The sequence below is a fragment of the Symphalangus syndactylus genome, chromosome 13 (genome assembly GCF_028878055.3).
Source record: "Symphalangus syndactylus isolate Jambi chromosome 13, NHGRI_mSymSyn1-v2.1_pri, whole genome shotgun sequence".
In the NCBI taxonomy this organism is placed as follows: Eukaryota; Metazoa; Chordata; class Mammalia; order Primates; family Hylobatidae; genus Symphalangus; species Symphalangus syndactylus.
This window is the reverse complement of record NC_072435.2, coordinates 128,676,831-128,703,721: the sequence shown is the minus strand read 5'-3', so window position 1 is coordinate 128,703,721 and position 26,891 is coordinate 128,676,831. Positions and strand designations below refer to the sequence as shown.

Sequence of the window (26,891 nt, the reverse complement as noted above, 5' to 3'; positions counted from 1 at the left end):
GAGATCGTGCCACTGCACTCCAGCCTGGGTGACAGAGCGAGACTCCATCTCGAAAAAAAAAAAAGAAAGAAAAAAGAAAAACATTCAGTTCATGTCTTAAAAAAATCAGTTTTATGTGTGTGTTTTAGTAAAAGAAATACAATCATTGCAACTGCATTTGTTTCTCTGTCAGCCAAGGGTTTTATAACTTTGCACTAAAATTTCAGAAACTGCATAATCAACTTACACTACAATATTTGATAGTAAGTCTGTGATTTCAAATAGATTTAGTGTGACATATGGTAGTATAGGATACTAAGGAGTGTAGGGTCCAGCCCTACTGGGTCTGTAGGTTTTTCTCCTCGTGTCTGGAGATGAGAGATTGTAGAAATAAAGACACAAGACAAAGAGATAAAAGAACTGACAGCTGGGCCCGGGGGACCACTACAACCTAGATGGGGAGACCAGTAGTGGCCCCAAATGACTGGCTGCGCTGTTATTTATTGGATACAAGACAAGGGGGCAGGGTAAGGAGTGTGAGCCATCTCCAATGATAGGTAAGGTCACGCGAGTCACATGTCCACAGGACAGGGGGCCCTTCCCTGTTTGGAAGCCGGGGCGGAGAGAAAGACAGGACAGGTTACGTCATTATTTCTTCTATGCATTTCAAAGACGTTAGTACTTTCACTAATTCTGCTACTGCTATCTAGAAGGCGGAGCCAGGTGACAGAGCGGAACATGAAAGCGCACCAGGAGCGTGACCGCTGAAGCACAGCGTCATAGGGAGACGGTCAGGCCTCTGGATGGCTGCAGGCGGGCCTGAATGATGTCAGGCCTTCCACAAGAGGTGGTGGAGCAGAGTCTTCTCTAACTCCGCCAGGGAAAGGGAGACTCCCTGGCTCTACCACTAGACCAAGGTCCGCTAGGTAACGGGTGCCTTCCCAGGCACTGGCACGACCGCTAGACCAAGGTCTGCTAAGTAATGGGTGCCTTCCCAGGCACTGGCATTACCGCTAGACCAGGGAGCCCTCTAGTGGCCCTGAAAAGGTGTGACAGAAGGCTCACACTCTTGTCTTCTGGTCACTCACTTCTCACCGTGTCCCTTCAGTTCCTATCTCTGTATAGCCTGGTTTTTCCAAGGTTATAATTGTAGAACAAAGATTATTATAATATTGGAATAAAGAGTAATGCTACAAACTAACGATTGATGATATTCATATATAATCATATCTATCATCTATTTCTAGTATGACTATTCTTATTCTATATATTTTCTTTATTATACTGGAACAGCTTGTGCCCTCGGTCTCTTGCCTTGGCACCTGAGTGGCTTGCTGCCCACAAAGGAGTAGCATTTTTAGGCTGGAGAGAAAAATTGATCTGCATCCCACCATAAACCAGTAACAAAAATGATAGCATGTGAAGAGGTCATTTCTGGGGTCTGGGGAAGCAACAATAGAGACTGCCATTTGAAGGAGCAATCCTGGGAGGAATGCAGTAGGTAGTGAGCATGGGGATTGTAAATGCCACGTGAATTAAGGACATTTATTTGCTACTCCTCACAGAATGCATAAAGCATAGTCTTCCTGCAACACTGCCTCAAGAAAAAGCGAGTAGGAGCTTTAATCCTTCATCAGAATTTTATGTTTTTCTCATTTTTGTTTAATGTGAATTTTATGATGCTCAAGAATGTAGGTTTTATGACAAAAAATTTTTTCCAGGGGTTTACTTTGGTTTTAAAACTGTTGTTTGAAGTTATAAATACATTTTTTCTTAAGTTTTAAGTATTTATTACAAAACTAGGCCGGGCACAGTGGCTCACGCCTGTAATCCCAGCACTTCGGAAGGCCGAAGCAGGAGAATCACGAGGTCAGGAGATCTAGATCATCCTGGCTAACACCATGAAACTCTCTCTCTACTAAAAATACAAAAAATTAGCTGGGCGTTGTGGTGGGCGCCTGTAGTCCCACCTACTCAGGAGGCTGAGGCAGGAGAATGGCGTGAACCCGGGAGGTGGAGCTTGCAGTGAGCCAAGATGGCGCCACTGCACTCCAACCTGGGCAAGAGAGTATGACTCTGTCTCAAAAAAAAATCAACTTTATTGAAGCAAAATTTACATATAATAAACTGGATCCATTTAGAGTGTACAGTTTTGTAAGTTTCACAAATGAATATAGTCATGGAACCACCTCTCCCACTGTTACTGGCTGAGGGTAGTTGTCCAGGTTCTTGGCATTTCCAACAAAGATTTGCACAAAATGCACAAACAAAGCAAGGCAGTGAAAGCAGAGACTTATTTTAAATGAAAGTATACTCCACAGGGTGGGAGCCGGCTTGAGTAAGCAGCTGCAGTGTAGGTTACAGAATTTTCTGGGGTTTAAATACCCTCTAGAGGTTTCTGATTAACCTGGTGACCAGTTTGTTTGTGGGGGGGACCAATCAGAATGAAGAGTACGCTCACGACCTGTCTGATTGTTTGTGGGAGAGGACTAATCAGAATGAAGAGTAGGCTCACGACCTGTCTGATTGTTTGTGGGAGGGGACTAATCAGAATGAAGAGGAGGCTCATGACCAGTCTGATTGATTGTGGGAGGGGGCCAATCAGAGGTACTTTCATTTTCAACTGCCACCCCCAAAAAGGAGGGGCTGCAATTGCCACGCAGCAACTGCCACAAAGAAAAAGGAGGGATTGAAAAGGGAACAGCCTTTGATACCCAGTCAGCATGAATTGGCCTGAGTTCTTTGCCTCCAGACCCTATTCTCCTGCCTCATTTTCCCCCTGAGACGTGAACACCATAAATCTTTATGGGAGGCAGAGGGACTGAGAGATGACAGCATGCTGGCAGCCCTCACAGCCCTGCAGCCCTTGCTCGCTCTAGGCGCCTCGTCATCCTAGGCACCCACTCTGGCTGCGCTGGAGGAGAACCTTCAGCCCACCGCTGCACTGTGGAAGCCCCTTTCTGGGCTGGCCAAGGCCGGAGCTGGCTCCCTCAGCTTGCGGGGAGGTATGGAGGGAGAGGCATGGGCGGGAACCGGGGCTGTGCTGTGGCACTTGTGGGCTAGTGCGAGTTCTGGGTGGGTGTGGGCTCAGCGGGTCCCGCACTCAGAGCGGCCAGCCAGCACTGCCGGCCCCAGGCAGTGAGGGGCTTAGCACCCGGGCCGGCAGCTGCAGAGGGTGAGCCAGGTCCCCCAGCAGTGCCGGCCCGCTGGTGCTGCGCTGGAATTCTCGCCGGGCCTCAGCTGCCTCCCCGTGGGGCAGGGCTGGCTACCTGCAGTCCACCATGCCTGAGCCTCCCCTGGGCCGGGGCTTGGGCTTCTGTGCTGCCCCAGCCTCCCCGACGAGCGCTGCCCCCTGCTCCACGGCGCCAGGTCCCATCTACCACCCAAGGGCTGAGGAGTGCGGGCTGATGCGCGGGACTGGCGGGCAGCTCCACCTGCGCCCCTGTGTGGGATCCACTGGGTGAAGCCAGCTGGGCTTCTGAGTCTAGTGGGGACTTAGAGAACCTTTATGTCTAGCTAAGGAATTGTAAATACACCAATCAGCACTCTGTGTCTAGCTCAAGGTTTGTAAATGCACCAATCAGCACTCTGTATCTAGCTAATCTGGTGGGGACTTGGAGAACCTTTATGTCTAGCTAAGGGATTGTAAATACACCAATCAGCACCCTGCATCCAGCTCAAGGTTTCTAAATGCACCAATCAGTGCTCTGTGTCTATCTCTAGGTTTATAAATGCACCAATCAGTGCTCTGTGTCTAGTTCAAGGTTTGTAAATGCACCAATCGGTGCTCTGTGTCTAGCTAATCTAGTGGGGCAAGAACATTTGTGTCTAGCTCAGGGATTGTAAATGCACCAATCAGCACCCTGTCAAAACAGACCAATCAGCTCTCTGTAAAATGGACCAATCAACAGGATGTAGGTGGGGCCAGATAAGGGAATAAAAGGTAAGTTCCCTTCCTCTGGACTGGTTTTATTAGGGGAGGCATTTTATCTCCTGGGCTGTTAAGTGCACACAGTGAGCAGGCTTGACAGATCTGCTTAACCACCAAAGCTGTTAGGCCCAATGAAGAGCCTGTTAATCATGGCCAGGGTGGCATCTCTCCCCATATGGAAAGAGTCATTCTCCATCAGTCTCTTCGAGGAAGATGTATTTTTGATCCCGTATACCACCAGGATCCTTGTTTTTGTCTCCCTTGTTCCTTTATTAACTGTTCTTGTCCCAACATTAATGCTTGTGTAAGAGCAATGATTTCAGCCTTTTGTGCTGATGTGCTAGGGGGCAGTGGCTGGGCTTCAGTAATGGTGGTGTGATTTTCTTTTGCATATCCAGCTTGGCACTCCCCATTTGACACAAAGCTACTGCCATCTGTGAACCAGATGTAGGTGGGGCCAGATAAGGGAATACAAGCAGGCTGCCCAAACCACCAGCCCAACCCGCTCTGGTCCCCTTCCACACTGTGGAAGCTTTGTTCTTTCGCTCTTTGCAATAACTCTTGTTGCTGCTCACTCTTTGGGTCCATGCTGCCTTTATGAGCTGTAACACTCACCGCAAAGGTCTGCAGCTTCTCTCCTGAGGCCAGCGAGACCACGAACCCACGGGGAGGAATGAACAACTCCAGTCGCGCTACCTTAAGAGCTGTAACACTCACTGCGAAGGTCTGCAGCTTCACTCCTGAAGCCAGCGAGACCACAAACGCACCAGGAGGAAGAAACTCCGAACACACCGCCTTTAAGAACTGTAACACTCACCGTGAGGGTCCACGGCTTCATTCTTGAAGTCAGTGAGACCAAGAACCCACCAATTCTGGACACAGGACTGATGACTGCTTCATGCTGACTTGGGGCACAGTCCCTACCTACTGAGGATCATGGAATACTCATCCTGCTCTGTCTAGGGGAGACAAGTTAGTTTCTTTCTCTTTTCCTTTCCCTTCCTTCTTTTTCTTTCCTTTTTTCTTTCTCCTCCCTTCCTCCCTTCCTCCCTCCCTTCCTTCCTCCCTCCCTTCCCTCTCTCCCTCCCTTCCTTCCTCTTTCTCTCCCCTCCCTTCCTTCCTCTTTCTCTCTCCTCCCTTCCTTTCTCTCTCTCCTCCCTTCCCCTTCCCTCTCTCCTCCCTTCCCCTTCCCCTTCCCTTCCCTTTTTGACAATTTTGCTCTTGTTGCCCAGACTGGAGTGCAATTGAGTGACCTCGGCTCACCACAGTCTCCGCCTCCCAGGCTCAAGGGATTCCCCTGCCTCAGCCTCCCAAGTAGCTGGGATTACAGGCATGTGCCACCATGCCTGGCTAATTTTGTATTTTTGGTAGAGAGGGAGTTTCACCATGTTGGTCAGCCCGATCGCGAACTCCTGACCTCAGTTGATCCAGAGACGGGGTAGTTTCTTTTCTTTTTTTTTTGAGATGGAGTCTTGCTCTGTCGCCCAGGCTGGAGTGCAGTGGTGTGATCTCCGCTCACTGCAACCTCCGTCTCCTGGGTTCACGCCATTCTCCTGCCTCAGCCTCCCGAGTAGCTGAGACTACAGGGGTCCGCCACTGCACCCGGCTAATTTTTTGTATTTTTAGTAGAGACGGGGTTTCACCGTGTTAGCCAGGATGGTCTCGATGATCTGACCTCGTGATCCGTCCGCCTCGGCCTCCCGAAGTGCTGGGATTACAGGCATGAACCACCATGCCCGGCCCTAGACAGGGTAGTTTCTTTATGGCCAGGGGTGCTGTCTTCATTTGGAACTGGCTAGAAACCTGATTGCATGATCATCTGAAGCATGATGGTCTCTAGGCGAGAGGAAATGAATTTGGTTAAAAGATTTAATGGGAACTTCAGGGGTTGGGTACCTATGCTGTCAGGAATGTTTATTATAAGAATGAATTAAAACATTCTGCTTAATTACTACAAAAGAAGTTATTCCAACCATTTGAAAGTAGGCAAATAAACTACAAAAAATAAAAAATATGGCTACTATTATCCAGCCTGCAGTAACTGCAACAAAAACACCAAGAAAAGTTGGTAGGCATTTATCTTTTGGTTGCCTTCTAAACAGGTATTTCAGGTCATCCACAGGTTCACAGGTGTAGTGGCTGATGGAAACTTCAGGTTCCAGGCCTGGGGCTTCAAGTATCTCAGACTTCATCCTTGAAAGATGTATCCAACTATCTAATCCCAGCACTTTGACTGCAGAAGGCATGGCCAGTAACACTGAAAAGGTCCCTTCCATTTGTGTTGCAATTGTTGATCACGTGATCCTTCCTTCCATGTTTTAACAAGTACCTTATCTCCTGGCCTGATTTGGGGATGCTAGTTGGTTCCTGGTATGAGAAATCTTTGAGTTCCAAACTTTTGTAAAGCCTACTGAAATTGTCCTAGGTTGACTAGGTATTTTACTAAACTAGCTGTTTCTGGATCAGTAATTAGATCATTAGTTAAGAATGGTCTTCCGTATAACATTTTGTATGGGCTTATATTTTTGCTCTAGGGGTATTACGGATCCTTAAGAAGGCTATGGGCAGTAAGCCGACCCAATTTCTGATTTTTCCTGACATAGCTTTGCTAACGGTCATGTTAGAGCTTGGTTATCCCTTTCTACTTTCCTGGAGGACTGAGGCCTCCATGCTGAATGTAAATAGTATTTGATTCTGAGAGCCTTGGCAACTCCTTGAGTTATTTGGGAGATAAGGAATGGGCCATGACCACTTTGGAGACTCTCAGATAACCCAAGACTAGGGCATCATTTATTTTAAGAGACACTTTATAACCTCATTACCCTTCTCTGTTCTGGTAGGGTAAGCTTTGACCCAACCAGTAAAGGTATCTGTTAGCAGTAAAGGTATCTAACAAAAACTTGTATCCTCTGCCAGTTGGCATGTGGGTGAAGTCTAGTTGCCAGTCTTCCCCTAAGTTTTTACTCTGTTCCCCTTTTCTTTCCTCCAGATCACAATTGTTATACACAACAAAGGTGATATCAAGAAACTGTGATTAATTTGTGGTCCCATCTCTAGCTTTTGGACCTTAGGTTTAATGTCTGGGGTGGATTGGCTAATGAAATGTGGCATTAATATTTTGCCTTTGGGAGAAGAAGGGTCCAGATTAATATATTTTTATTTCTGACCATTTGCCCTGCCTCTTACAAAATAGGCCTAATTGCAAGATGGTGTGAGGCTACCATTGATCACCCATTGTTCTAGGCTGGGCAGCTCATAATGGGATCAAACAGTATTGCAGAAAAAAATCTTAGGTTTTCTCTTTAGATTGTCAGGGTCAAACTGATTCCAACAGTGGAGGATGCAGCCAAGTGGGGAATCAGGTGGAATAGATGGAGAGTTGCCCATAGTGGTCTAGAAAGGAGGACTTTGAAAAGTGGAGGGCTCATTAGGTGACCCAAATTTCCCTGGGACACTCCCCTGGAAAAACTCTGGGCCCTGACCAGGGTTCCCAGGGGCATCCCCCTTTAAGGCTCCATCTTTGTCTGCCAGACATCTCTGACCTTAGATGGGTGCTGGCACCACTTTGGAGTGGTTCCCTTCACCACCGATGACCCACTGTGAACCTTCCCTCTTGTCCCTAGATGAAGGCCTGACTTCTCTAATTAATTTTCAGTCAAACCTGTGGATTTTTTTTCTATCCCACTGAAAACAATTCTTTAACTCTCTAACTTTAGGCAAGATTAAATTGTACATAAATTCCCTTTCGTCCCCCCAACCCCTGCCCATGACTCACACAGACCATCTGTGACATGCCCAAACCTCTGTGGCTTGTCCTTAGCCAGTTGAGTAAGTGAAGGGAAGAATTTCAAATAAGGAAAGGTGGCTTAAGTTGCCTGAAATGTGTGTTTGCCCTGGACAAGCTGTCACTGCCAATTGTGTCACACGTAGGGATCAGGGACTATAACCAGAAAAGACAGAAAAGAGTCCTTTCCCCTTCCAGGCAAGGCAGCTATCCCCATTCACTCCTTGGCCTTCAGGTAACACCAGAGTGTGGTCCCGGCCAGTTGCCCTCAGTTACCAAGAGGCTTCTAGGAAACGGCTGCTGAAAGACTGAAAAAGAAAAGGACTCAGGTTACTCACTTGAATGAGAGAGACAGAAAGAAAATCCTAAACTTTGGGCTTACCTCCTGCTGGGTTGCCTAAGTATGTTGCCAGTTGAGGGTAGTTGTCCAGGTTGTTGGCATTTTGAACAAAGAACTGGACAATATGTACAAAGCAAGGCAGCGAAAGCAGAGATTTATTTTAAACAAAAGTGCACTCCACAGGGTGGGAGTGGGCTCCAGCAAGCAGCTCAAGCGTGTCACTTACAGAATTTTCTGGGGTTTAAATGCCCTCTAGAGGTTTCCCATTAGCCCGCAACCAGTCTGACTGGTTGTGGGAGGGGACCAATCAGAATAAAGTGTGGGTCTGTGACCAGTCTAATCTATTGTGGGAGGGGATCAGAGGTACTTCCATTTTTCAATTGCCATGCCCATAAAGGAGGGGCTGCAATTGCCACGCAGCAAGTGCCACACAGAGAAAGGAGGGGTTGAAAAGGGAGTAGCCTCTGATATCCAGTCAGCATGAAGTGGCCTTAGTTCCCTGCCTCCAGACCCTATTCTCCTGCCTCACCACAATCAGGATACAGATTATTCCCAATGTTTCCCTTATGGTCTCTTTGCAGTCAATTGCTCTCCCAACCCCAGCCTGAGGCAACCACTAATTTATCTCCTTTCTGTCATTATAGATTATATTTTCTAGAATTTTATAAATGGAGTCACACAGTTTGTACTCTGTTTTTTGAGACAGGGTCTCACTCTGTTGCCCGGGATACAGTGCAGTGGTACAATCACGGCTCACTGCAGCCTCGACCTCCCCTGGCTCAAGCACTCCTCCCACCTCAGCCTCCTGCTTGAGTAGCTGGGACCACAGATGCATGCCACTACACCCGGCTAATTTTTGTATTTTTTGTAGAGAGGGGATTTCACCACATTGCCTAGGCTGGTTTTGAACTGGGCTCAAGTGATCTGCCTGCCTTGGCCTCCCAAAATGTTGGGATTACAGGTGTGAGCCACCACACCCAGCCAGTACTTTTGTGTGTGACTTAAAATATTCATGATATTTTCCTATGCTGTAGGTTATGTCATTATTTTGTTACATTTTATTGCTGAGTAGTATTCCACTATATGAATATATCACAATTTTCTTTTCCACTCACACATCTATTGTGTTTACTGTGTTTACTGCAGTGTTGGGTTACTACAAATATCACTGAACATTGCTGTACATGTTCTTGCATGGACATGTTTTTTGTTTCTTTTTTTTTTGAGACAGAGTTTGCTCTGTCACCCAGGCTGGAGTGCAGTGGCGCGATCTCTGCTCACTGCAACCTCCGCCTCCTGGGTTCAAGCGATTCTCCTGCCTCAGCCTCCTGAGTAGCTGGACTACAGGCGCCCGCCACCACGCTTGGCTAATTTTTTTGTATTTTTAGTAGAGACGGGGTTTCACCGTGTTAGCCAGGATGGTCTCAATCTCCTGACCTCGTGATCTGCCCACCTCGGCCTCCCAAAATGCTGGGATTACAGGTGTGAGCCACCGCACCCAGCTGGACATGTATTTTCAGTTCTTTTGAGTTTATGCCTACAGTGGAATTGATGGGACATATGGTAACTGTTTAATATTTTGAGGATTTGCCAAACTTTTCCAAAGTGGCTGCACCATTTTACAGCCTCACTAGCAATGTATGTGTTCTAATTTCTCCAATCCTCCGTAACATTTATCATGTCTTATTTTTCTCAGCCATGCTACTGGATCTGAAGTGCTTCTCTCTTTATGGTTTTGATTTGCATTTCCCTAATGACTAATGATCTTAAGCATCTTTTCATGTATTCACTGGCCATTCATATGTATTCTTCTGTGAAGCATCTGTTAAAATATTTTGCTTTTTGTAATTCGTTTTTTTCTTTTACTGAGTTATGAGTTTTTCACATTCCGGATACAAGTCCTTACCAGATATCTGTATTGTGAATATATACTCCTACGGGTTTTTTTTGTTTTGTTTTATTCCAGAGAGGGTCTCACTTTGTCACCCAGGCTGGAGTGCAGTGGTTCGCTCATGGCTCACTGCTGCCTTTATCTCCCAGATTCAAGAGATCCTCCCACCTCAGCCCTCCCCAAACCCCACCTCTGCACCCCCATATAGCTGGGAGTACATGTGCGGGTCACCATGCTCAGATTTTTGTAGCTTTTTTTGTAGAGATGGGGTTTTGCCAAGTTGTCCAGACTGGTCTCAAACTCCTGGGCTCAAGTGATCTGCCCACCTCAGCTTACCAAAGTGCTAAGATTACAGGTATGAGCCACTGCACCTGGCCCTATTGTTTTAAAAGAGCTGAAGTTTTAAATTTTGAGGAAGTCTGATTTATATTTGTGCTTTTTGTGTTATGTATTTTTATGTTTTAACTATATCCTCATGACAGTACCACAGTCTTCATTGCTGTAGCTGTATAGTCAGCTTTGAAATTACGTAGTATAAGCCCTTCAACTTTGTTCTTTGAAAAAATTTGCTTTGATTATTCTAGGTCCCTTGCATTTCCCTATAAATTTTTGGTTAGTTTGTCAATAACCACACAAATGCCTACGAATTTAAAGATTAATTTCGGGGCCGGGCGCGGTGGCTCACGCCTGTAATCCCAGCACTTTGGGAGGCTGAGGCGGGCAGATAATGAGGTCGGGAGATCGAGACCATCCTGGCTAACACGGTGAAACCCCGTCTCTACTAAAAATACAAAAAAATTAGCCAGGCGTGGTGGTGGGTGCCTGTGGTCCCAGCTACTCGGGAGGCTGAGGCAGAAGAATGGCGTGAACCCGGAAGGCAGAGCTTGCAGTGAGCCAGATCGCACCACTGCACTCCAGCCTGAGTTACAGTGCGAGACTCCGTCTCAAAAAAAATAATAATAAAATAAAGATTAATTTCGGGAGGACTGCCATCTTAACAATACTGAGTTTTCCCATCCCTGACCAAGGTATATTTCTCCATTTCTTTTGTGTTATTTATTCTTATTATATGTTCCTTAACTTCTTCAGCAACGTTTTATAGTTTTCACTGTGCAGGTCTTTCATGTTTCATTAAATTTATCTAAGTATTTCATATTTTTTCTATCATTGTAAATGGAATTATGTTTCTAATTTCATTTCCTAATTGGTCACTGTTAGTCCAAGCTGCATCATTTTATAAACCCCCAACCATTTCACAGACCCTGATCAAGGCGATTCTTCAGGGGCTTGGGCCATGAGAAACATCCTAACCACCTGACTACAGGAACATCTTTATCAAATGCTGCCGGGCAGCAGGCCATACCACCCAGACCCCTTCCACCTACACCTATAATTACCCCAGCCTGAAAGCAGCAGTGGGCTCCGGCACTAAGCTGGTCCCCTCTCTGCAGGTTTTTGCTAGCAATCAACCTGTGTTTCTGTTGAGCCACTAACTCTCTCTTTAACCCTCACCTTTCCTTCAAAACCTAACTTTTTTTGTATCGTTATAAATGGAACTGTATTTCCAATTTCATTTCCTAATTGGTCACTGCTAGTATAAGAAATAAAATTGTTTTTTGTAACCTCATATCCTATGACCTTGCTAAATTCCTTTATTAAGGTTCTAGTAGCTTTTTTTTAACGGAAAAGGAAGAGTCTCACTCTGTCACCCAGGCTAGAGTGCAGTGGTGCGATCCTGGCTCACTGCAATCTCCGAATCCCCGGTTCAAGCGATTCTCCTGCCTCAGCCTCCCGAGTAGCTGGGATTACAGTCATGCGTCACCACACCCAGCTAATTTTTGTATTTTTAGTAGAGACGGGGTTTCACCATGTTGGCCAGGCTGGTCTTGAACTCCCAACATCAGGTGGTCCACCCGCCTCAGCCTCCCAAAGTGCTGGGATTACAGGCGTGAGCCACCGTGCCGGGCCTCTAGTAGCTTATTAACACATATGAGCCCTCACACCCCTTTTTTCTCCAAAAGGGGTCTCACCCTGTTGCCCAGGCTGGAGTGCAATGCTGTGATCATAATTCACTGCAACCTCAAACTCTGGTCTCAAGTGGTCCTCCTGCCTCAGGGCCTTTTAAGTACCTAGGACTATAGGTATGCACCACCACACCTAATTTTTAAACTTTCTGTAGAGACAGGGTCTTGCTATGTTGCCCAGTCTGGTCTTGAACTCAATCAATCCTCCTCCCTCAGCCTCCCAAATTGTTGGGATTATAAGCATGAGCCAACACACCAGGCCTTGGTATGAGCTTTTGAAGAAAAAAAAAAAAAATTCCATCACTGAGGAGATTGTTTTCCTAATTCTATTTGCATTTCTTTTTTTTTTTTTTTTTTTTTTGAGACGGAGTCTCGCTCTGTCGCCCAGGCTGGAGTGCAGTGGCGCAATCTCGGCTCACTGCAAGCTCCGCCTCCCAGGTTCACGCCATTCTCCTGCCTCAGCCTCCCAAGTAGCTGGGACTACAGGCGCCCGCCACTACGCCCGGCTAATTTTTCTGTATTTTTAGTAGAGACGGGGTTTCACCTGTTAGCCAGGATGGTCTCGATCTCCTGACCTCGTGATCCGCCCGCCTCGGCCTCCCAAAGTGCTGGGATTACAGGCATGAGCCACCGCGCCCGGCTGTTTTCCTAATTCTAAAAGTAAGATATATTATTTCAGGAGGCTTTGGAAAGAACTGAAAAGTGTAAAAATAGAAAAGGAAACACCAATTTTCCCAATATATAGGCTAACTACTGTTAATATTTTGACAAATTTCCTTAGTTTTGGGCAACACTCATTTTTTACAATACATTTATTTTGACATATTTGAGCTTACTCCACATTAACAATTATTTATCATGCTTTTTTTGTAACACATGACAGCATTTTTCCTGTTACCAAACTTTTTGTGTACATATTTTAATGCCTGCATAATCTTCCATTACACGGATATGCCACAAATATTATGCTAGTGTACATTTTTTCATTTTGCAAATTATGCACTGTCATAAATATTTCAGTGATCATCCTCATACATATTTCTGTCTTCATTACAAGTTAGACCCTTAAGGTGTTAACAATAGTAATATTATTAATGGCACCTACTATGTGCCAGGCACTCTTTTATATGATTCATACATATCATCTCAATCCACATGACAACGCTTTGAGGTAGATACTAGTAGTATCCTCATTATACAGTTGAGGAAATTGAGCCACAGGTTATTAGCAATGTTAAGAGCCCCAGTTAAGTGACTATTCTACTCCCTTAATGAAAACCATTTCCGATAGGCATGTTGTATGTGGGCATGGTGTGTACATAGTGAGAAGAGCAGTAGGAAACATGAAACCTAGGACCTACTTCTGAGTCTGACTTCACTGAAAATGTGAGACAGGGGCCAATTCACTTGATCTCAATTGTACAACGACAAGTATGAGCTAGAGGCTGCCATGTTCCTCGTAGTTCTCAAGTCTCCTGATTCTAACCATCATTTCTAGGTTTTTTCCTCGCAGAGAGATCAAGATCTCTGGTTGGCTTCAGTAATACTTCATCTATCATTCAACAATCAATCATTGAGCAGCTAAAATTTATGCTAGAAAATGGAGAATCATGGTCAGTCCCTATATACAACAGATTGATTTATAGAATGAAAGAGAATTAAAATAGATCCTCTTCCTGAATCTTTTGTGGGTTATTAACTTACCAGAGAATCTGAAGACTGGGATCCTCTCCATAGAATGGAAAACCTTTGTACAAACAGAATAAATGTGTATACAACATTACAAGCTGTTTATTGATCCTCAGAAATGAAACCTATATCCACTATTTCTCAGTGATTTTCCCAAGCTGTTGAGTTCTGATTTAGGCAAAAGGGAAAAACCATGTATGACTGTAAGGGAAGTGAGAACTCAGTAAATTCTTATAAGCACACAAGCAGATTTCAATTAAATAACAGATATTAAGGTGCGGCAATATTAATAATCACAGCCAGTAACTACAGAGAACATAATATATGTCAGGCACTATTCTAAGATGTTTCCGTTTACTCATTTAATACTCACCATAATCCTACCAGGTAAGTACTATTATTATCGCTAATTTACAGAGGAGGATATCAGTAAGTTTGGCACAGAGAAGCTAAGCAGCATGTTCAAGATCACCCAGCTAGTGGGGTTTCAACCTGGGTAGTCTAGCTCAAGTCTATGCTCTTAAACACTAATCTTTCTTTATAAAGATAAAAGACTACCTTGAAAAGGAGGGTATCTTTGGACCGTGCTCTGTTTATCACATGAGGACACTTGCTCTAAATATTGTTTAAATACTTGTTCCCACTAAAATGGGGACCCTCCCTGATATGTTCAAATGCCCAATGTTCCCCTAGGTCCTAACATCCAGAGAATTACTGTTTTTAAATTCTCAGGAGCTTTTGCAGTGCTAATTAGAGTGGAAAAAGTGGAACTCTGTGACCCAAAACAATTTAGAATAGGAAAGCTCATTAACAGGTGGTACTCAAAAGCTTCTTTGATGGTAGAATAGAGAAACTAGATATCCTCTTACAATATTTAAAAGTTTCTTAAAATAATTATTACAGCAACATTAAACAGACTATAAAACTCAGTCAAAATCTCATTATCTAACAAATCAATTCTGTTCAATTATCTATATACTTTCAATTCTTGCCCACATGCAAATGTACTTAAAAATGGGTTAGTAACTGGTAGTGGAGATGTGTTGTTTTTAATTGTACTGCATTATAAGCATTTTCCTTGCTGTTAACCAAAATATGGTTTCTACCAGACACATAAAACATACCAAACACTACTAAATGTCCCAGAAGAGAGACACAGTCAAGTAAACAATGACATATTGACTGAAATATTATTTTCCATCTTTTGTTGCATTAACTGTATCATTTCTTAATTCTCAGCGACAACTCCGTACAGTAGCATACTCATTTCTTTTCAAATGAAGGGGTTCTCGCTCAACAACTCACCTATTTAATAATTCCTTCTCAGATTCTAGCATTTAAGACTTGGTCAAGAATGCTCCCAGGCCAATTACTTCTGTAGGAATTCATGAAAAGAAGAAAATCTGATGGACTTGTGTACTGAAATAAAATCTGTGGTTTCTTTCCCTTCCAGGACCAATTCTCTAATGTGCAAAATAGGATAGTAACAAGACTGAAAGCATTTCCACATAGATTCAATTTGTACAGCTTATCTCCAGGAGTTCTCCAATGCAAAATAAAGTCATTGCTCTTTGTGATAAATTCCCATATTTATTAGTAGGCATTTTCTCTAATATGATTTGTCTGGTATCCAATAAGGTTAGAGGTATTAACAAGCGCTGTCCCACATTGATTGCATGTTAAGAACTGCTCTCCAGTGTGAGCTATTTGATGAACTATAAATGGAGAGTTCTGGCTGAAGATAATGCCACATTGATTACATTTATAGGTCTCTTCTCCAATATGAATTCTCTGGTGCTTAATGAGGTCATTCTTCCGGATGAAGGCTTTCCCACACTGACAGCATTCATATGGTTTCTCTCCAGTGTGTATCCTCTGATGCACAATAAGGGCAGAACTCTGGCTGAAAGATTTTCCACAATCATGACACTCATATGGTTTCTCTCCAGTGTGGGTTCTTTGATGTGAATAAAGATGAGAGCTTCGACTAAAACATTTTCCACAATCCTTACACTCAAAAGGTTTTAGTCCAGTGTGAATTCTATGATGCACAACAAGGTGAGATCTCTGGCTGTAAGACTTTCCACATTCATTGCATTCATAGGGCCTCACTCTCACATGGGTTCTCTGATGCAGAATGAGATGTGTGCTCTGTCTGAAAGATTTCCCACATTCAGGACATTCGTACGGTTTCTCTCCAGTATGTGTCCTCTGGTGTCTAATAAGCCTAGAGCTATGAACAAAAGATTTCCCACACTGATTACATGTGTACAGTTTGTCTCCTGTATGAGTTCTCTGATGGGTAACTAGGTGAGAGAACCAGCTGAAGGATTTTCCACATTCTTTACATTCATAGGGTTCCTCACCAGTATGGGTCTTTTGATGTCCAATGAGGTGAGAACTCCGGCTGAAAGATTTTCCACATTCTTTACACTCATAGGGTTTTTCTCCAGTATGAATAAGCTGATGCCTAGTAAGATTAGAGCGCCAGCTGAAGAATTTTCCACATTCCTTACATTCATAGGGTTTCTCTCTATGTATGCCCTTTGATATACCAAGAGATGAACCATGAGTAAGAGAGTTGTCATTATCAGGGCATTTGTAGGATTTATCACCTGTGTGAGCTCTTGCAAACTGAATAAGGTGAATGTTTTGACAGAAAGTTTGACCACATTCATTACTGTTACTTGCACAGCCTTCCTGATGACCATTAAGAACTAAATCATGTTTTAAACTTTTAGTATGTGAGTCACGTTTATGGAAATACTCTCTCAGTACTAGCTGAGCAGGAAGAAGACAGTTTCCCCCATATTTACCACTTTCAGAGACTCTCTCCTGGGTAAGTACTTTCTTTTGGGTGAATGCCACTTGCCTCAAATGTCTCTCTGGGTTTTCCTGATACTTGTCTAATTGGTCTCTACATTTCCAGACTTCTTCTAATGACAAATACCAGAGATCATTCCTTGCCATTCCTTCCGTTTTAATGTCACATGATCGCTTATCTTTAAAAATGCTCCTGCTGGAAACTGATGATTTGATTTCAAATGCCATCTCTGAATCTGAAAGAAATGAAAATTTTTTGTGTAACTAAAGAGAGTACTAAGGCGAGAATGGTAGGATGTATGTGGAGACAAAGTATGCAAGATGTACACAGTTGCTTTCAAATACGGCTTTATCACTTTGATAGAGAATGAGAAAAGGAAGAATGGAGCAGTAAACAGTAAATGCATTGGGGTATACAGTACTCACAAAGGGCAAAAGGAGTAAGGAGAAGCCACAGGACACAGCATGACACATGGGATCAGGGTATCAATGGTGAGGGTAGAAATAAGGGAAATTCCATAAAAACGACTGCACTCTCATTTTCTAAGCCAGATATTAACAATGTAAGTTCCTCACCTGTCTACTTGTTGTCAGGACTTTCCCCTGACACACATTCTTCACATTACTATCAAATTAGTATTCTTTTTTTTTTTTTTTGAGACAGTTCCACTCTTGTTGTCCAGGCTGGAGTGCAATGGCACGATCTTGGCTCAATGCAACCTCTGCCTCCCAGGTTCAAATGATTCTCCTGCCTCAGCCTCCCAGGCAGCTGGGATTACAGGCACCTGCCACCATGCCTGGTTAATTTTTAATATTTTTAGTAGAGACAGGGTTTCACCATGTTGGCCAGGCTGGTCTTGAACTCCTGACTTCAGGTGATCCACCTGCCTTGGCCTCCCAAAGTGCTGGGATTATAGGCGTGAGCCAGTGTGTCCGGCCCAATTTAGTATTCTTAAACCATGAATGCAGCCATACGTCAGGCAATGCTTTTTATCCAAATCACAGAAGCACTATAGAATAACACCCAGATAAGTGACACAACAGACCTCTCAGAGCGGCTGCATTACAAGGTGGAAGAGTAACTGCACAAAAGTTACCAAGATACAAATTCTAATCTAAGTTTTATACTACTACTAGTGGTGAATTTAGACAAGTTGCTAAACTTTGAAGAATTCATTTTGCTTATCTGTTAATCTAAGGATGACAGTATTTGTTATTTAAGATTATTGTATTATATAAAGCATGAGCCTATTACAGTCTCTGGCACATTTATGGTCAAAGCAATAAGATTTACAATAATCATTATCATTCTTCTCATTTTTTTGATTTCTTTGTTCTGAAACATAAGGACTTAACAACTGATAGGACTACTACCACAAGATGTGAACTTAGAATCTGAAGCCTGACCCATACTCTCTTAGAATTTCTGCCATCTGCTACCTGTGTATATTACTGCAAATTATTTCTCTTGAATAAGAGCTTTATATGTTTCTCAATGTCTTTCAGGTAAAACGTATAATCCCAAACCTAAAAAATACACTGATAATACCACTTCATCTTACATAAGTGGGGTGACATTCCACTCTTACCTGGTATTATGGGTTAAACTGTATCCCCCCCAAAAAGGTATGTTGAAGTTTTAATCCTCAGTATCTCACACTATGACCATATTTGGAAATACAGTCTTTCCAGATGTAATTACTTATGATGAGGTAGTACCAGAAATAGGATGGGCCCCTAAGCCAGTATGAGGGTGGTCCTCCATAAAACAGACACAGATACAGGTAAAGAGAATATGTGAATATGGAGTCCAAGACTGGAATGATATGTCCACAAGCCAAGGAATACCTAGGGCCAGCAGAGCCTGGAAGAGATAAGGAAAGACCCTCTCCTAGAAGCATAGCAGAGCCCCACTGACATCTTCATTTTAGACTTACAGCCTCCAGCTGTGACATGATACATTTTGGTTGTTTTGAGCCACCTAACTTCTGGTTCTTTGTTACCGCAGCCCCAGGAAACTAATACACCTGGTAAATGATCCCTGTGCCAGGCCTGGTCCCTAGATGACTTCCTTATACAATCCCACCCCGACCAGTCCTGTCCCTTACCACTTCGTTAGTTCCTAGTTTCTTCCCCATCCTGATGATTTTTAATAGGAAATACACCACCCTTTCTCCCCTTTCCCCAACCCAGAACATCAGAAAATCTTATGGAGAAGTTTTTCAACCTACAAATGCCAACTGGAAGATTCTATGAAGAATATGTATAAGGGGGGTGCTGAGCACTAATGGAGGATAATTCTGAGTGGAGAGTTTGATCATAAGAATGAGGTGCTTTATTAATATCCTAAAATCTTCCGCATATTATGTAATACAGCCATGCCAGTAAGTTATTGTCGAAGTCTACTGGACCCATTAATCAACTAATCATCTGATTTTTAAAAATCATCACTCGTTATATTTTTTGTTTTGATAATGAATTTAACAGCCTTGTAGATTCTGTAAAATTCCATGCATTTAAGCCCATGAAGTCTGAGTATTTCTTCTGACAATAAATTCTCAATAAAAACATAAACTGCTGGGTCCAGTTAATAATTGTTATTTTTGGATACTTGTCAACAGACATTCAGGAAAGCTTACTAGATGAACAAAATAGAAAAGAAAGAAAGAAGGTAAGTAATAAAGCAAAGAAAATATAACAATATTTCCTCCCATGGTCCCAAGGCAGTTGAAAGACTTGCTTTGAGATAGCATTTTGATACAATCACCTACAAGGCAAATACTAAAAAGTAAAAAAGAACTTATGATAATATTTCAAAGTAGAGATTTAAACTAAGTGGAAGTTCAGAAGAGGAAGAGGCCAGTACTTAATGAGGAATCATAAAAGGCTTCATGGGAAAGAACTTGAGGCTAAATTACAGGACAAGTAAGACTCAGATTTAATTTATATCACACTCAAAGTCTGAGATGCAGGGAAATGCCTAGAAATAAATTTTTAAAACATTAAATACAAAACTAGATAAAGGCCGGACATGGTGGCTCACGCCTGTAATCCCAGCACTTTGGAAGGCCAAGGTGGGCAGATCACTTGAGGTCACAAGTTCGAGACCAGCCTAGCCAACATGGTGAAACCCTATCTCTCCTAAAAATACAAAAATTAGCTGGGCATGGTGGTGCATGCCTGTAATCCCAGCTACTTGGGAGGCTGGGGCGGAAGAATCACTTAAATCTGGGAAGCGGAGGTTGCAGTGAGCTAAGATCATGCCACTACACTCCAGCCTGGGAGACTGAGTGAAACTCCATCTCAGAAAAAAAAAAAAGATCTAAAGTACAGTAGGAAAAACTGGTGTTTCTGTGAGCAGTCATTCTGGAAAGGAAGGAGAGTTGCGGCAACAGGAATTATGAAATCTCTGCAGCAGTTTTCTACCTGGCAGAAAACAAACTCTCAGAAAAGAAAGTGATGAGTCCCACTCCAGAGCTTGCACAGAGAACTGAGTTGTGGGAAGGGGTCACATGAAAGAACAAAGAGAGACAAAAATGCAAGAAGTGATTCTTTGACAAATGAGAGCACAAGATGCTAGGGTTAGTGGTAACAATTAGGAGAGCGACACGTGCAAGCGCTGAAACCAAGCACGTCAACAGATAGAGAAAACTTTGCCTCTGAATGCAAATGGAATGCAAAGACTGGCAGTGGGGAAATAGGGGCCAGATGAACTCAGTCTTCCCAGGAAGAAGGACCTGTGAGGAGGGCCAGTGACCACTATCTCTAGAAGTTCTAGCACCTCACAGCCCATCTGGGCTGCTGCCTATGACAACTCTTGTCTGGTCCTCACCAGGATGGGTCTCTTGGTGAATCCCTCTCTCCACCAGCCAGGGCTCTTCTCCCTTCTCCAACCGGAGGATCACATCTGGCTTAGTAAGCTGATAACCTGTTCACAGTGAAAGACAAAGAACAAGGTAAGAGTCAGGGGAGCTCTGGGGTAGGCACAAAGAAACATCTCAGATTCAACCTGACCACCAACTCTCTGCAGGACTGGCAGGGACTCTAAAGTTGACAGAGGCAGGAAAACGTATTTTATTTTATTTACTTATTTATTTTGAAATGGAGTCTCGCTCTGTTGCCAGGCTGGAATGCAGTGGCATAATCTTGGCTCACTGAAACCTCCGCTTCCCAGATTCAAGTGATTCTCCTGCCTCAGCCTCCCAAGTAGCTGGGACCACAGGCGCACGCCACCACGCCCAGCTAATTTTTGTACTTTTAGTAGAGATGGGGTTTCACCATGTTGGTCAGGACGGTCTCAATCTCTTGACTTTGTGATCCGCTCACCTTGGCCTCCCAAAGTGCTGGGATTACAGGCGTGAGCCACCATGCCCAGCCGGAAAACTTTTTAAGGAGGCATTTTTAAAACTTCAATACATTAAAACAAGTTTTCCACAAAAACTGGAGTAAAAAAACCCTGTTCTATGCCTCAAAGAAATTAGGTCTCTGAACGCCAAGCCCGTACTCTGATATGATACATGCTTCAGGGTCTCTGTACCTTTTGATCAATGGAGAACCAAAATCTTCAAAAACAGAGCTAGTCTTACCCAAGGAAACCAAGTTCTTATAGTTCTCCAGCATCACATTTCTGTACACAATCTGCTGAGCAGTGTCCAGCAGCTTCCACTCCTCCCTGGTGAAGTCCACAAATACATCCTTGAAGGTCACCAGTGTCTACAACATCAAACACATTTGCATTGTACCAGATATGTATCTTTGCTATCCCCCTTTCCTGATTGCTAACAGGAAGAGAAATTAAGCTGACAGCACTGGGGCAGGTAAAGTGGATGGACCACAATTTATTCTAGAAGTGAGTAGTATTTATTCTGGTCAAGTCTTAAAAGGAATGGCTATTAAGTACCTACTGTCCGAAAACAAGTTTTATGTGATGCTTTAGGTTAAAGAAAACTGTCATAAGCATTTTTATTTAAATTAAATTTTAAACAGCTATGGCAGGGAGAATCATCCATTCTCAAAAAAGTTAACCCACTTTTGGCCGGGCGCGGTGGCTCACGCTTGTAATCCCAGCACTTTGGGAGGCCGAGGCGGGCAGATCACGAGGTCAGGAGATCGAGACCACGGTGAAACCCCGTCTCTACTAAAAATACAAAAACAATTAGCTGGGCGTGGTGGCGGGTGCCTGTAGTCCCAGCTACTCGGAGAGGCTGAGGCAGGAGAATGGCGTGAACCCGGGAGGCGGAGGTTGCAGTGAGCCCAGATTGCGCCACTGCACTCCAGCCTGGGTGACAGAGCGAGAATCCGTCTCAAAAAAAAACACACAAAAAAAAAAAACAAAAAAAAAGTTAACCCACTTTTACACTACGTAAAATAAAGAACCTAATTCAAGCACACCTTAATGCTTAAGAGATTTACCACCCTAGCCATGTTTTATAACCTAAAATAATTATCCAAAATATTTTTCATGACCATTGGTAGGTACTAAAAAAAAAAAAAAAAAATGGAAGAGTTGGGAGATTATATTTTAGCAGTAGCAAAACAATTTGACAAAGAAACAGGAGATAGATGCAAGGCCCTTATCAGCCACATCAAAAATAAGTGTTGATTATATCTAGAGAAAAACCTATTTGAGTGACTGAGGGTCTCTCATCAAAGACCATAAAGGTCAGAAGACAGTGGAATGATGTTTGTTTGTTTTTAAATGCTGAAAGAACAGACAAACCAGAGTTTCTACATCCAGTGAAAATATCTTTCAAAAATGATGCAAAATAAAGATATTCTCAAACGAACTAAAACTAACAGAATTTGTTGCCAGAAGATCTGCTCTAGAAGATGTGCTGAAGGAAGTTCTTCAGGCAGAAGGGAAATGATACTAGAGAGAAACCTGAAATCTCAGAAATGGAAGATAAATAACAAAAACAGTAGATATCTGGGTAAATATAATAGATTTGTTTTCTTCTCTTAAATTTTTCAAAACTATATAGAACAGTTGAAAGAAAGACCTGTAACATTTTCTGGTGCAGTTTTTCAACATACACACAACTTTAACAAAAAGGGAGGAACGTAAAGGGACCCACATGTTGTAAGGCTTCTAGATTTTGCTTGAAGTAGTAAAAATTAACTCTAAGTGGACTGTAAAAGATTAGATATGTATATTCTAATCCCTACAGCAACCATTAAAAAATACAAAAATATAAAGCTAAAAAACCAAGACATTAAGTGAAATACTAAAATATATTCAAATAATCCAAATAAAGGCAGTAAATTAAGAAGGAGAAAAAGATATACAGAGAACATGTAATAAAATAACACACTTAAATCCAATTGTATCAATAATAACATTAAACAAAAATGGTCTAAACATAACAATTAAAAAACAGGTCACCAAACTTTATTAAGGAAAAAAAAAAAAGCAACCAGGTGCAGTGGCTCACACCTGTAATCCCAGCACTTTGGAAGGCTAAGGCAGGTGGATCACTTGAGTTCAGGAGTTCAAGACCAGCCTGGCAATATGGCAAAACCCTGTCTCTACAAAAAATACAAAAATTAACCAGGCGTGGTGGCATGTGCCTGTAGTCCCAGCTACTCGGGAGGCTAAGGTGAGAGGATCACTTGAACCCAGGAGCCAGATGTTGCAGTGGGCTGTAATCACACCACTGTACTCCAGCTTGTGCAACAGAATGAGAACCCGTCTCAAAAAAAAAAAAACAAAAAACAAAAAACAAAAACCACAAGCCTTGAGCCCAGGAGTTTCACATCAGCCTGGACAACACAGGGAGATCCTATGTCTACAAAAATTTAAAAATTAGCCAGATGTGGTGGCTCATGCCTATAGTCCCAGCTACTGGGGAGACAAGTGGGAGGATCACTTGAGTCCAGGAGTTTGAGCCAGACTGCAGTGAGCTGTGGTAACACCACTGCACTCCAACCTGGGCAACAATGAGACCCTGCCTCAAAACAAACAAACAAACCATAAGCCTCAACTATCTGCTACCTAAAAGAAAACACTGGGCCAGGCACAGTGAGTGGCTCATGCCTGTAATCCCAGAACTTTGGGAGGCTTAGGTGGGCGGATCACCTGACGTCGGGGGTTCCAGACCAGCCTGACCAACATGGAGAAACCCTGTCTCTACTAAAAATACAAAATCAGCTGGGCGTGGTGACACATGCCTGTAATCCCAGCTACTCGGGAGGCTGAGGCAGGAGAATCGCTTGAACACAGGAGGCGGAGGTTGCAGTGAGCCAAGATATCGCCATTGCACTCCAGCCTGGGCAACGAGAACGAAACTCCATCTCAAAAAATAATAAAAAATAAATAAAAAATTAAAAAAAAAAAACCAACATTGAATACAACCTAGAAACCTAGAGAGGTTAAAAGTAAAAGGACAGAAACAGATGTACTATGGAAACACTAATCATACGAAAGCTAGAGTGGCTGTATTAGTATCAGACAACATAGAATTAAGAACAAAGAATATTAGCAGAGATAAAGGGGATATTACACACTGATAAATATGTCAATCTGCAAAAAAATTTCAAATCCTAAATAGATCAAAATGTAACACATAAATTTATAAAACTTCTATAAGAAAACATAGGAGAAAATATTTGTCCTTTTGAGTTCTTCAGAGGGTTCTTAGCAATAACACCAAAAGCATGATCCATAAAAGAACAAACTGATAGGCCAGGCTTAGTGGCTCACGCCCGTAATTCCAGCACTCTGGGAGGCCAAGGCAGGAGGATCATCTGAGGTCAGGAGTTCAAGACTAGCCTGGCCAACATGGTGAAACGCTGTCTCTACTAAATATACAAAAATTAGCTGGGCATGGTGGTGCACACAAGTAATCCCAGCTACTTGGGAGGCTGAGGCATGAGAATTGCTTGAACTCTGGAGGCAGAGGTTGCAGTGAGCCAAGATCACACCACTGCACTCCAGCCTAGGTGAGAGAATGAGACTGTCTCCAAAAATTAAAAAAGAACAAATTGAAAATTGACAAAAGTGAGCTTCATCAAAACTAAAAATCTTTTTTCTCTTCAAAAGACATTGCTAAGAGAATGAAAAGACAAGCCAGAGACCAGGAAATAATATTTGCAAATCATATCTGACAAAGGACTTGTACGTATAAGGTACAGAGAACCCTCAAAACTCAGTAAGAGGCTAGGCACAGTGGTTCACGCCTGTAATCCCAGACTTTGGGAGGCCAAGGCAGGCCTTGGGAATGCCTCAGGATTGCCTGAGTTCAGCAGTTCGAGATCAACCTGGGCAACATGGTGAAACCCCATCTCTACTAAAATACAAAAAAAAAAAAAAAAAAATTAGCCAGGTGTGGCGTCATGTGCCTGTAGTCCCAGCTACTCCGGAGACTGAGGCAGAATTGCTTGAATCCGGGAGAAGGCAAAGGTTGCAGTGAGCTGAGATCGCGCCACTGCACTCCAGCCTGGGCTACAGAGCAAGACTCTGTCTCGCAAAAAAAAAAAAAAAAACTCAGTAAGAAAACACACTAGTTTTCTTACTGAGCAAAAGAGTAAAATAAACATTTCACCAAAGAAGAATATAGGTAGTTGGTAATAAATAAGCACATGATGCTTAATGTCATTATTTATTAGGGAAATGAAAGTTAAAATGACAGTGAGATACCATAAAGACACTTACTAGAAAGGGTAAACTTTTAAAATGTGTGATACCAAGTGCTGGTGAGGATGCAGAATAACTGCCACTCCCACACATTACTGTGAGAATGCAAAAACCCTACAGCCAGTTTGGAAAATTTGCATATTTTTCATAAAGTTAAATGTACTCTTGGCACACACCTATCATTCTCTTGGCTAAATACCTGAGTATGAAAATGTATGTCCACACAAAAACCTGTATGCAAATGTATAAACCTGAGAAAGGGCTTTATTTATAATTGGCAAAAACTGGAAGAAACTCAAATGTCCCTCAACAGGAAATGCATAAACAAAGCGTGGTACAGCCACACAATGTAAATCTACTCAGCAATAAAAAAGAACATCCTACTGACTTATGCAACAACAGATGAACCTCGGATACATTATGCTATATGAAAGGAGCTAGAGGCTACATACTATGAGATCCCATTTATATGACATTCTGGAAAAGGTAAAAATCAATAGATCAGTGGTTGCAAGGGGCTGGAGGGGGAGTAAGCATGGACTATATACAAAGGGGTTGCACATAAGGAATTCTAGGATCATGGGTTTGCCCTGTATCTTGGTGGGTTTTTTTGTCGTTTTTTCTTTTTGAGATGGAGTTTCGCTCTTTCACCCAGGGTAGAGTGAAGTGGCACAATCTTGGCTCACTGCAACCTCCATTCCCTGAGTTCAAACAATTCTCCTGCCTCAGCCTCCCCGGTAGCTGGGTTTATAGGTGCCCGCCACCGTGCCCAGCTAATTTTTGTATTTTTAGTAGAAACGGGGTTCCACCATGTTGGCCAGGCTGGTCTCGAACTCCTGACCTCAGGTGATCCACCCACCTCAGCCTCCCAAAGTGTTGGGATTACAGGCGTGAGCCACCGCGCCTGGCCTGCTCTGTATCTTGAATGAAGTGGGGGCTACACAACTATATGCATTTGTCAAAAATCACAGAACTGTAAATCCAAAGGGGAAAACGTTACTGTATGTAAATTGAAACATAAATAAAAATATTTAAAATGGAATGTTCTATGAGATCTGTATGCTGGATATCTTCTCTCCTTCCCTCCAGGTTTCCTCTCCACCCTACTCTGTTCCCCAGGGAGGGTGAGCTGTGTGGATTATACCAAAGGTTTCTCTTGCCCTCTGCCTTTCTGATTTATTTCACTAATGGAGATCACCAGCTGGTATGGCAAGAAAGTTGCCCCAGTGCAGTGGTGGTGACGTGATGGAGGGACCTTGACAGATGGGAACAGCCTCTGTGAACCGCAAGTCTGGTTTCCAGAACCTGTCCTTGTTCTCATCCCTTCAGGCCTAATGGTGATGACACTCTGCTCCCACCTCATTCTCGTATTACTGAAGTTCCATGTGCCTGCTACTTTCCACTAGTCCTTGACTCATTCATTGCTGTTCACTGTTTCTAAGAAGCCGGCCCAGTTTTAACTTAAGTGGCTATCTGATTTCTGGCCTGGTGGTTTTAGCATTCCCATAAGTAATACACTGCACTTTTACTGTAAACACAAAGACAAAGCATGTCACGGGGACACCAATGAAAGGAAAGGTGCATGAGATGTTAGTCAAGAACTGGATTTCAAATCAGGCGAACCTGTGGTCAAATCTGTACATCTTAAATTATGTGTTTTTGTGTTTGTTTGTTTTTTTGCGGGGGGCGGGGTGGGACAGAGTTTTGCTCTGACACGCGGGCTGGAGTGCAGTGGCATGATCTTGGCTCACTGCAACCTCTGCCTCCCGGGTTCACGCAATTCTCCTGCCTCAGCCTC

General features: G+C 43.2%; 1 protein-coding gene across 12 annotated transcripts in view; it reads right to left on the bottom strand.

Annotated features, from left to right (window-relative positions):
• Positions 1 to 5,919: 5,919 nt before the first annotated feature.
• Positions 5,920 to 26,891, bottom strand: part of ZNF10 (zinc finger protein 10) — a 36,351-nt gene continuing 15,379 nt past the window's right edge. For 4 of the 12 annotated variants that reach the window (XM_055240011.2, XM_055240013.2, XM_055240010.2 and 1 more), the window contains 3 exons: positions 21,048 to 21,174; positions 20,294 to 20,389; positions 12,744 to 16,697 (listed from right to left, as the gene is read on the bottom strand). In XM_055240011.2, the coding sequence (XP_055095986.1) occupies positions 15,232 to 16,697; positions 20,294 to 20,389; positions 21,048 to 21,174 (1,689 nt within the window). In that variant the 3' untranslated portion in view covers positions 12,744 to 15,231. Of the gene's footprint in view, positions 8,003 to 12,743; positions 16,698 to 20,293; positions 20,390 to 21,047; positions 21,175 to 26,891 lie in introns of those variants that run through there. The other 8 variants (XR_008650395.2, XR_008650397.2, XR_010115008.1 and 5 more) reach the window with 8 other exon arrangements.